A 12,407-nucleotide genomic window follows, 5' to 3' on the forward strand; every position below is an offset into this window, starting at 1 on the left:
TATTTATACACTCCTAATATTATTTATAGTTTACATCAAGGTTCACTCTTTGTGTTTTATGGTTTTGACAAATGCATAATGTCATGTATCTATCATTACAGTCTCATAAGAATAGTTTCATTGCCCTAAAAATACCCATCTATTCATCCCTTTTCTTATCCTCCAGGACTTTTGGCAACCACTGATCTTTTTACTGCCTCTATAATTTGCCTCTTAAAGAATGTTACTTAGTCAGGATCATATAGACTGTAGACTTTTCAGATTGACTTCTTTCGCTGTGCAATATGCAGTTAAGATTCCTCCATGTCTTTTGATGGCTTGATAGGTCATTTATTTTTTATTTTTTTAAAGGTGTTATTTTTTTTAAGTGGTCTCCACACCCACATGGAGCTTGAACCCACAGCCCTGTGATCAAGAGTTACACGCTTCACTGACTGAGCCAGCCAAGCACCCCAGTAGCTCATTTCTTTGTATTGCTGAATAATATTCTATTGTCTGGATAGAGTATAGGTTGTTTCTTCATTCACCTATTGAAGGATACCTTGATTGCTTCCAAGTTTGGGCATTTACAAATTAAGCAGCCATAAACATTTGTGTACAGGTTTTTGTGTGGACATAAGTTTTCAACTCACTGGGTAATTACCAATGCATGCAGTTGTTAGATTGTATGGTAAGAGTATATTAATTTTATAAGAAACTTCCAGACTGTCTTCCAACGTGGCTGTACCATTTTGCATTCTCACCAGCAATGGGTGAGAGTTCTTATTGCTTCATATTGTCACTAGGATTTGTTCTGTTCATGTACATTCTAAGCCTTGCCTTTTTTCTTTCTTCTCTCCTCCTAGGACCTGATAATAAGAATGTTAGATTCTGTTTTGTTTTTGCCATAGTCATACAGATCCCTGAGTCTCTTTTTTTGTTTGTTTGTTTTTTGTTTTTAAGTCTGTTTTCTCTTTATTGTTTAGTGTCCAAACACTTCTATAATAAAAAGTTGCGGGGTTTTCCACACCAACAACCAATTCTACAGATGTCTGGATACCCGCTGGGTGTCCAAAATTCAGTCCATTTCTGACACTAACTCTGGGTCAGATCCCACATGTTAAGTGCTCAGTCCCACAAGACCATCTTCACTTCAGATGCCAATCTCAAGCCCTAGACTTCTCTACTTCTGATCAACTAGTATAAATTGAGGGTTCCTATGATCCCCTTCTCATGTTTGATTATTTGCTAGAACAGCTCACAGAACTCAGGAAGACAACTTAATTACTATTATCAGTTTATTATAAAGGATCCAACTTAGGAACAGCCAAATAGAAAAGATGCTTACGGCAAGGTATGTAGACTGGGACATGGAGCTTCTATGTCCTTCTTGACATGCCAACCTCATAGTAACTTGATGTGTTCATTAGCCTGGAAGCTCTCCAAACCCTATTGTTTGTTTTTATCAGAATTCCATTATGAAGGCATGATGTATGACATCACTGGCCCTTGGTGATTAACTCAGTCTCCAGCTCCTCTTCCCTCCCTGTGGGTTGGAGAGTGGAGTTGAAAGTACCGACCCTCTAATTGCATGATTCCTCTGGCATCTCCCATTCTGAAGCTATCTGGGGGCCCACCAAGGGTCACCTCATTAGTATAATCCCCAATAGGGTTGAAAGGGACTCATCATGAATAACAAAAGATGCTTCTATCCTTCAAAGAGTTTTAGAAACTTTTGTGTTAGGGACTGGAGATGAAGAAATATATATTTCTTATTACATCATAATATCACATTCCAACTGTTATTTCAAATTTTTCTGACTATGGCTCACTGCTTCTTTCCCATGCCTCCTCCATTCTACTGTTTAGACCATTCAACATTTTTTCTTTGTTGAGATGTTTTTGTTTCTTTGCTGAGACTCTTTGGTTTTTTTCTTCCCATTGGTTTCATGCATATTTGTAATTGCTCACTGAAACATTTTTATGATGGCTCCTTTAAAATATTTTCAGATAATTCTAATATCTTTGTTTTCTTTGTGTTGGCATGTATTGCTTTTTTTTTCCCATTCAATTTCAGATCTTCCTGGTTCTTGGTATGGACCTGGAACTTTGGACATTATGTTATGAGATATTGCTTCTTATTTAAGCCTTTTGTTTTATTTGGCTTTCCTTGACAATGCTGCTGTAGGAGAAGGAGAGGGTTTGCCTCATTATTGCCAAGTGGGGGCTGAGGGCCATGTTACCCACTCAGCCTCCATTGACACTGAAGGGTGCACACTCCTGTTATTGTTGATTAGGTGTAGGAATTGTACCTTCCTAGTAGTCTTCCACTGATTATTTAGTGGCTGGAAAGCATTGGTAGTGCCTTCTGTTCCCCATGTGGTCTCTGATGACACCAGGAGGAGGGTGGTAGTCTTGTTACTGCTTAGCAGTGGTGAAAGCCCCCACTCTGTCTTAGGCCTCTTTGGACACCACAGTGGAATGATGGAGGAGTCTCATTAATGCTGATTAGGGGCAGATGTTCAGGTGGGCTCCACTGCCACTGAGTGGTGGGGGCTTGTTATTGCCCACTTGGGTAGAAAGTCTTGACTCCTAACTTGGCCTTCTCAGACACTATTCCATTGCAAGGTCCAGGTGTGTTATTATAGCCCAATAAAGGTAGAAGTCCATTCTTTCCAGTTGACCTTCCTTGTGTGGGTGGGAGTTGGGCCACAGCTTTTTTGGGGGAGAGGGTTGATGTTTGGAAGCAATGTAGTAGTTATTATTGAAAAGTTTTCTTTGTTGACATGCTGACTCTTTCCTGGTTCTTAAGGCTAGAGAGAACATTCTTTTTTTTGTCTGTGCCTATTGGTGTTTCTAGGTTTCTAGCTTTATCAGATTCAAATAGCAGACGTATAAGGTAAAAGAAAATCTAGGGAATTCACCACTGTATTCTTTCTTGCATCCCAAGGTCCCTAGTTAGTCCACCTTTCCCCTCTACTTTTCAGACTCTTCTTATTTTTACAAGATGTATTTATGTCTAGAGTTTTTTATATATGATATATATCATATGCTTTGTATATGTTATACATGTTGTATGTGTGAAATATCTAAATACTTACATATATATTACATATATGTCTCTGTTATATTTATAATGCCCAGAGTTTTTCATTGTACTTAGGAGGAATGGTGAAAACTATGTCTTATTCATCTTCCTGGAAGCACATGCTAATCCTGTATCTTTTTAACTTTTTACTATTCTTCCTTTATAGATAATGGGCTGTCATCATTTAGTTTTGGTTACATGAAGTTACGTGTTTTATCCGTTTTAAGTCCATATTTTCCTGTATTAGGATTTCCTTTTGGTATAGGTTATCTTTTATTACGGGCTGAAATATAAAATGCATTACTGGTAGACTTGATGTCAGCATCATGGTGCTATAAGATGTCCCTAGTTTTTGTCCTCACCCTCAACAACAAATATTCTGTACCCATCCCCTGTCATATATGACAGGGGACCCAGAGAAGTCTTACCCAACTGTGCATTGAGTAATATACAGACCTCAGTCAGCTGTGTACCGTGAGGTGACTGTGTTGTCATCTGGGAGCTTCTGAAGGCCCTTGGGTTCTTCAGACGCTTGGTTACCCTTGGGTAACCATTGGATGAGGAAACCTTTGTCGATGTATAGGTTTCTATAGGTAAAGACCCAGCACTCTTTTGGAGCAGAAAATAAGAGTTTGACATTGGAGTGGGTAATAGGAATAATTTCACTTTACCTGCGTCAACTTTACCAAAAGGTAGCAATAGATAAAGACCAAAGGAGATCTTTTTAGACCCATGATTTCTCCCTGAGGGCAAGAGAGAGCATGTAAGTGAGCATCCAGCTTTTCCAGCTTTGTAGATGCTGCCAGAGAGGCTCATTTCTGTCTTGCCATATTCAGAGTCCTAAATTGGGAGTTCCATGATTGAGAGGTGGAAAGAGTTTGGGAAAGTGGCACATAGAATTTTTGGGTGGCATTAAATAGACGCAGAGCCTACTGTGCAGCAGACTCTATCAAGAAGCCCACCCATTAACTGCTGGGAAAGCCCCCCACTGCCAGATTCCTCATAGGCCCATAGACATCCTCAGTGCTTTGTGTGCCTCACCTACACACACACCCCCACACTGTAGCTGGCTTACTGTGCATACTCTTTAAGGTGGTGGCAAGAGCCAGCTTTGGAAGACTGCTCATAAGTATATACAGAAAGCACACAGAATCTGTAGTCCAGAGACCACAAACTTGAGCTTTAGTGCCACTCTTGGGAAAACATGAGAGAGACTGTCAGCACTCAACCTGGTGCATTATAGGATCAATAAAGGCATACGTGCTGAAGAATTCTGTCACAAAAGTGAGCAAGAAGCTTGGAGCAGGTTCGTGGAAGGTCTGAGAATTTTGCAGAATCTCTAGGAGGGACAGTGGAAGGTATTTCTACCCTGATGGGAATTAGTAAAGACTGGAGGGGGTGACTGCTACTTCAAATGTGAACACCATAACACAAAACTCCCAAGAAACATGAAAAACCAAGGAAATAAACACCACGAAAGGATCATAAAAAATTTTCCAGTAACTGAATCCAAAGACATGGAGATGTACAATTTTTCTGATAAAGAATTCAAAAAGCTGTATTAAGGAAATTTGATGAGCTAAAGAAAACCCAGAGAGACAATTCATTGAAATCAGGAAAACAGGGGCGCCTGGGTGGCGCAGTCGGTTAAGCGTCCGACTTCAGCCAGGTCACGATCTCGCGGTCCGTGAGTTCGAGCCCCGCGTCAGGCTCTGGGCTGATGGCTCGGAGCCTGGAGCATGTTTCCGATTCTGTGTCTCCCTCTCTCTCTGCCCCTCCCCCGTTCATGCTCTGTCTCTCTCTGTCCCAAAAATAAATAAAAAACGTTGGAAAAAAAAAAAAAGAAATCAGGAAAATAGTACATTAACAAAATGAAAAATTTATCAAAGAATTAGAAATAATGAAAAAGAACCAAACCGAAATTCTGGGGTTGAAGTATTCAATGAATGAAATGGTAAAAAAATGCAGTAGAGCACATCAACAGCAGGCTTGGTGAAGCAGAAGAAAAAAATAAGTGAAATTAAAGATAGGAACTTTAAAATTATCCAGTCAGAGAAGAAGTGACTAGAAAAGAAGAAAAAATGAGGAAGAGTGAAGAAAGCCTTTATGATCATTGACAGCTATCAGTAGGACCAATTTGTGAATCATTGAAGTTCTAAAAGGAGAAGAAGAAGAAGAGAGCAGAAAGCATATTAATGGCTGAGAACTTCCCAAATCTAGGGAGAAATTTGGACATCCAAGTTCATGAAGTTAATAGGCCGCCAGATAAACTGAACGTGAAGAAATCCCCTCTAAGAGACATTATAATAAAACTGTCAAAGTTACAGACAAGGAGAGATCTTAAAAGCAGCAAGAGAAACAAAGTTTGTAACTTACAAAGTACTCCCACCCCTGATTAGGCTGTCAGTGGATTTTTCAGCAGAAATATTACAGGCCAAATGTCCATCAACTGATGAATGGATAAAGAAATTGTGGTTTATATACACAATGGAATACTACGTGGCAATGAGAAAAAATGAGATATGGCCTTTTGTAGCAACGTGGATGGAACTGGAGAGTGTGATGCTAAGTGAAATAAGCCATACAGAGAAAGACAGATACCATATGGTTTCACTCTTTTGTGGATCCTGAGAAACTTAACAGAAACCCATGGGGGAGGGGAAGGAAAAAAAAAAAAAAGAAGTTAGAGTGGGAGAGAGCCAAAGCATAAGAGACTGTTAAAAACTGAGAACAAACTGAGGGTTGATGGGGGGTGGGAGGGAGGGGAGGGTGGGTGATGGGTATTGAGGAGGGCACCTTTTGGGATGAGCACTGGGTGTTGTATGGAAACCAATTTGACAATAAATTTCATATATTAATAAAAAAATAAAATAAAAAAATAAAGAAATATTACAGGCCAGAAGAGAGAGAGATAATTATTCCAAGTGGTGAAAGAAAAAAGAACCGCACCAACCAAGAATACTTTACCTAGCAGAGCTGTCCTTCAGAAATTAAGGAGAGATATAAACTTCCCAGCTAAACAAAAGCTGAGGGAATTTATCATCACTAGACCTGCCTTACAAGCAATGCTGAAAGGAGTTCTTCAAGCTGAAATGAAAGGACCCTAATTAGTAACATGAAAAAATGAAAATATAAAACTCTGGTAAAGGTAAGTATATACTCAAATTCAAAATACTCTAATACTATAATATGGTGATATATTAGCTCTAGTGTTAAAAGATGAGAGTGTTTAAAAAACTATAGCTATAATAATTCAAAGTATAGGTAAATTGTGACATCGAAAACAGTAAAAGCAGGGGAGAGTAAAAGAGTAGAGTTTTTGTATATGATCAAAATTAAGTTGTTACTGGCTTAAAATAGACTGTTACAAGTTGTGTTACATAAATACCATGATAACCACAAAGCAAAAACCTATAGTAGAATCACAGAAGATACAGGTATGGGAATCAAAGCATACCACCATGGAAAATCATCAGTTCATAAAGGAAGGCAGCCAAGAGATGAAAAAAGGAACAAGGCAGCTGTAGAACAACTGGAAACAACAAGATGGTAATTCTTTACCTATCAAAAATTACTCAAAATGTGAATGAATTGAATTCCCTAATCAACAGGCCTGAAGTAGCTAGAATGATTAAAAGACAAGACCCCATTAATTACATACCACCTTTAAGAGACTTACTTCACCTTTAGGGACATACATAAGTTGAAAGTAAAGGGATAGGAAATGATACTTTGTGCAAGTGGAAACCAGAAGAGAGCATAGGTAGTTATACATACTCCAGGTAAAATAGACTTTAAGATAAAAATTGTTGACTAGAGACCAAGAAGGTCATTGTATAATGATAAAAGAATCAGCTCATCAGGAAGATTATAGCAATCATATCTATAGGTGCATCAAAACTAATATATTAGTATGTAATAAATATATTAAACAGATACAGATTTGAAGGGAAAATTAGATGATAATACAATAGTAAAAGGACACTTCATTATTTCTGTTTCAGCAATAGATTATCCAGACAAAATCAACAAGGAAACACTTGACTTGAACTGAACTTTAGACCAAACGTATCTCACAGACATAGATACAACACTTCATCCACCAGCATCAGGATATACATTCTTCTCAATTGAAGATGGAACATTCTTCAGAGTAGATCATATGATAGGCCACATAACAAGACTTAGCAAATTTCAGAAGATTGAAATTATACTATGTATCTTTTCAGACCACAATGGTATAAAAGTAGAAATCAATAATGGGAAGAAAACTGGAAAATTCACAAATATGTGCAAATTAAACAACACAGTTCTGAACAAGCAGTGGGTCAGAAAATCAAAAAGGAAATTAAAAAATATCTTGTAACAAATGAAAATGGAAATAGCATACCAAAGCCTATGGCTTGCTCCAGTGTTAAGAGACAATTTTATAATAATCAATGCCTTACAATAAGAAAAAAGAAAATGTCAAATAACCCAACTTTACACCTCAGTGAACTAGAAAAAGAACCAACTATGCTCAAATTCAGCAGATGGAAGGAAATAAAGATCAGAGTGGGAAAAGTGAAATAGAGACCAGAAAACTATAAAAGGATTAACAGGGGCGCCTGGGTGGCTCAGTCGGTTGGGCGTCTCACTTTGGCTCAGGTCATGATCTCGCAGTCTGTGAGTTCGAGCCCCACATCGGGCTCTGGGCTGATGGCTCAGAGCCTGGAGCCTGCTTCGGATTCTGTGTCTCCCTCTCTCTCTGCCACTCCCCTGCTCACACTCTGTCTCTGTCTCTCTCAAAAATAAATAAATACTAAAAAAAAAAGGATTAACAAAACTGAGAGCTGTCTTTTTTTTTTTTTTTTAAAGATAAACAAAATTGACAAACGCTTAGATTAAAGGGAAAAAAAGGAAAGACTCAAAATGAGACATAAAATAGGAAGCATTAAAAATGATACCACAGAAGGGTGGCTTAGTTGGTTAAATATCCGACTCTTGAATTTTGGTTCAGGTCATGATTGCATGTTCCTGAAATAGAGACCCACGTGGGGCTCTGCACTGGGTGTGGAGCCTGCCTAACATTTTCTCTTGGGGTGCCTGGGTGGCTTAGTTGGTTGAGTGTCTGACTTTGGCTCAGGTCATGATCTTGCAGTTCGTGGTTTGAGCTTCGATTCAGGCTTTGTACTGACAGTTCCAAGCCTGGAGCCGGCTTTGGATTCTGTGTCTCCCTCTCAGCCTCTCCCCTGCTCACACTCTCACCTCTTTCTCTCTCTGTCTCAAAAATAAAACATTAAAAAAAAATTCTCTCTCCCTTGGGGCACTTGGGTGGCTCAGTCATTTGGGCCACTTCGGCTCAGGTCATGATCTTGCAGGTTCATTAGTTCGAGTCCTGCATTAGGCTTGCTACTGTTGGCCTGTCAGCGCAGAAGCTGCTTTAGATCCTCTCTCTGCCCCTCCCCCGCTTGTGCGCTCCCCCAAATAAATAAATATTTTAAAAACCTTAAAGATTCTCTCTCCCCCTCTACCCCTCTGCCCTCCCTTGCTTGCCCTCTCTCTCTCACCAAAAAAAAAAAAAACAAAAAACAAAAAAAAAACAAAAAAACCCCACAGAAATACAAGGGATTATAAGAGAATGCCATGAACAATTATTTGCCAACAAATTGGATAATATAGAGGAAATGGATGAATTCCTAGAAACATGTAACCTACTAAGGATAAATCAGGAAAAAATAAAAAAAAATATTAATGATCCAGTAATGAGTAAGGAGATTGCATCAGCAATCAAATTCTTCCAACAAAGAAAGTTCAGGACCTGATGACTTTACTGGTGAATTCTACCAAACTTTAAAAAATTAATACCAATTCTTCTCTAACTCTTCCAGAAAATTGAAGAGGAGGAAACACTTCCAGGCTCAGTTCATGAGGCCAGTAATACCCTGATACCCAAGCCAGATAAGAATGCTAAATGAAAAAGAAAGCCAAAGACAGTATCCCTGATGAATACAGATGCAAAAAGTCTCAAAAAATTTTAACAATCCAAATTTAATAGTACATTTAAAGGTTTATATGCCACGATAAAATGGGATTTATCCAAGGAATGAAAGGATGGTTCAACATTATCAAACTAATTAATGTGATACACCTCATTGATAGAATGAAAGATAAAAATCATGTAATCATTTCAGTAGGTGCAGAAAAACCATTTTGACAAAATACAAAATCCTTTCATGAATAGAATTCTCAGAAAAGGGGGTTTAGAAGGAACATATCTCAACATAAAAAAGGCCGTCATATGACAAACCCACAGCTAATGTCATACTCAGTGGTAAACAGGTTTGAAATGAAAGTTTTTCCTCTAAGATGAGAAACAAGACAAGAATCCTCATTTTCACCACTCCTGTTCAACATAGTACTGGAAGTCCTAGCCAGAACAGTCAGGTGAGAAAAGGAAACAGAAGGCATCTAAATCAGAAAGGAAGAAGTAAAATTGTATTTGTTTGCAAATGATTTGATATATGTAGAAAATCCTAAAGACTCCACCAAAAACCTGTTGAAACTAATCAGCAAATTCAGTAAAATTGCAGGATATAAAATTAACACACAGAATTTAGTTGTGTTTCTTACTCTCTAACAATGAAATATTTGAAAAAGAAATACAGCCAACAGTGCTATTCAAAATAGGATTGAAAACAAGCAGATGGTTAGGAATAAATTTAACCAAGGAGGTGAAATATCTGTATACTGAAAACTATAAAATGAATTACTGTAGTCTAGTTGCTGATGGCCTTGTGTGGTATAGATTTATTTTTGGTAGTGATGTGGGCCAAAGAGTATATATAAAAGAATTGAGACCATTTGTGTTGTATTTGAAGGGTTTCATACATCAGGGAAAAATAACGAAACACTGATTGCAAAACTTAATTTTTTTTAAAACAATACATCTTTTTGTACCTTAGGAATTGAAATCAAATGATGGCAAATATCAAAATGGAAACTATTTAGAAAGAGTAAAAAGAAATATTTATGGAAACTTCCAAATTGGTTCATTCTGGTGAATATAAATGTTTGTCAGAGTCTGAGAATTGTTTCTCTAGCTCAGAGCTGGGTAATGTATAAGTTGTTGGTTAGGGGATAGTTTTGTAGATACATGCCAAGCTTTGTATATAAGTCTATATCCTGAGAGTGATTAGGTGGAATATTTCCAATCTGTAACTTAAAATAATCTTTTTGGTTGTTGCTTAAGATCACAGTTTTCACCTGAAGATAGACTCTGAGTGCAAATGACAATGAAATTCCTATCTAATGTGTATAGTTTGTGCAATTTTGCATTCTTAATATGCAAAGTGGTTGCTATGTTAAGAGCTCTACTGTATTGTTGATTTCCATGCTGAAATCTGGCTGCTATTTTAGTATATATGTGATGTTAATCAGAAATTGCTTTTTCTAATGGGAAATCTTTTCTCTTTTACAGGGTATCTTTCCTGTAAATTATATTCACTTGAAAAAGGCAATTGTCAGTAATAGGGGGTGAGTAGTTGGCCTTACTAAATTTATTCATAATTTTTATAGATTGTGGAGGAAGGCTTTTTTTCATTTTGGTTTGTAGTATAAAATATGCTATTAACATGTTTTCCTGCCAAAAATAAGTTTGCTTTATCATATATAGTGTAATATGTAATTCTGAGAATATAATTATTTCTTAAAATACTGACAACTTTAATATCTTTTCTTCTGTACCTGAAAGGTAACCTGGGTTGTGAATTTTCTAAAAACATAATGCATGCAGTATGTTTTTAATAATTTATTTATTACTTTGAGAATAGGTTCTGATAGGATAACAAGTACAATCTCTGAATAGAAGAGAGCAAGATGTAAATACATCAAAGTGTTAACATTTGTTGTTTTTGCACATTCACATTGTGAGTGACTTAGAAATTCTTTACTGTCGTGCTCTAATTTTAAAAATAATAAAGATGTGTTATTATAAAATTGTGATTTTATTTTCCAGAATTTATCATTCTAAAATATAAAATTTAAGGTACTATATAAGTGTGATAGCTTTTGGTACTAGAAATAATGCTTTTGAACAGAGGTTGAGTAAGCATCAGAGTTTAGTGAGGGCTTAATCAGGAAACAAGAACTTATGAGTCGCTTTACAAGGTAGAATTTAATATGGGTTGTTGTTTACATACATGTTTGAAAATGAAAAAAAAGAGGAAATACTGATGTAACCAAAAATAATAACTTCAGAAAGAAGTCTATACTCTGTAGGCTGGGGATACAAAAGATAATGGGCTGGGGATACTAGAACTCAGGATCTGGGAAGATGGGTCTTGAGATACCGGAGCTCAAACATCTGAGGAGTAAGAACATCACATGGCTGTTGCTGGTATATATGAAGAAGGGCAGTGAGGCTGTTTCTGGGAATGCCAATAACAACTGGAGGCTGGGACCTATTTTCTCTGGTTGGGAACTGTGTATAGGAACAGCAAGAAACACTTCTTCTTGTCTCCTTTTCCCCAGTATCTTTCAGGTGCCCCCAGTAGACAGAGGAGCTTGTGAGGCAAAGTTGGCAAATCCCAGCCTCAGAGTCAGTGCCTAGAAGGGTGGATTTAGAGATGAGAGGTATTATTAGGTGACTGGTATGCATTCTAAGATAAAATTTGTTATTGAGGAATAGTAAGCCTGTAAGAAGATTCTGATATGAATGCATGATCAGCATACCTTTTTTTTATTCTTCTTCTTCTTTTATAAAATATCAAAGACAAACAGATATAGAGAAAGGAAACTTGAAAATCCTCTTTTAGTGAAAGTTTGCAACAAATAGTCTATCTCAAATTTATAGGAAAGACTGCCAAAAGCATCAAGACTGTATAGAAGTTGTGTGGAAAAAGGAAGAGAGAGTGTCTAGACCTGGACCAGGAAGGCATATATTTCTGAAAGTACTAATAATGTGAATAATAATTTCCGAATGTGAATAGCTCACCTCAAAATGCAAAATATAATGCAAAAATACAAAATTCAAAAATAATGCCCCTGATTTATAACACTTAGTTCGGTAATAAGACTGATAAGAGCTGAAATTGACAGAAACTGCATGGAAGTGAGATGAGACAAGGAGATAGAATGTTTAGGGATCTAGAAATAGAGTACCTCAGAAAATGCTAGCAAAATAATACATTTCCTGATTGATAACCAGGGACTTATCTTAAATCCAAGAGCAATGTTCCCTGTTTATAATAGTTGTAAAGGAAATTGAGGACCACTTTGTTAGCAGAAAAATCTATACCTCGATTCAGTTTGTTTCTGGAAGGCAAAGGAGATATGGCTTAAAGAATTATACAGAGCAGCC

The 12,407-nt window shown here is 37.1% G+C and overlaps 1 protein-coding gene across 1 annotated transcript in view; it reads left to right on the forward strand.

Moving 5' to 3' along the window:
- The window catches only part of DOCK3 (dedicator of cytokinesis 3), a 560,028-nt gene that overhangs the window by 157,328 nt on the left and 390,293 nt on the right, over window positions 1-12,407 (forward strand). Inside the window, exon 4 of the mRNA XM_049640567.1 lies at window positions 10,527-10,582. Within this exon, the coding sequence (XP_049496524.1) occupies window positions 10,527-10,582 (56 nt within the window). The remainder of the gene's footprint in view (window positions 1-10,526; window positions 10,583-12,407) is intronic.

This window comes from Panthera uncia, chromosome A2, assembly GCF_023721935.1.
Source record: "Panthera uncia isolate 11264 chromosome A2, Puncia_PCG_1.0, whole genome shotgun sequence".
Lineage (NCBI taxonomy): Eukaryota > Metazoa > Chordata > Mammalia > Carnivora > Felidae > Panthera > Panthera uncia.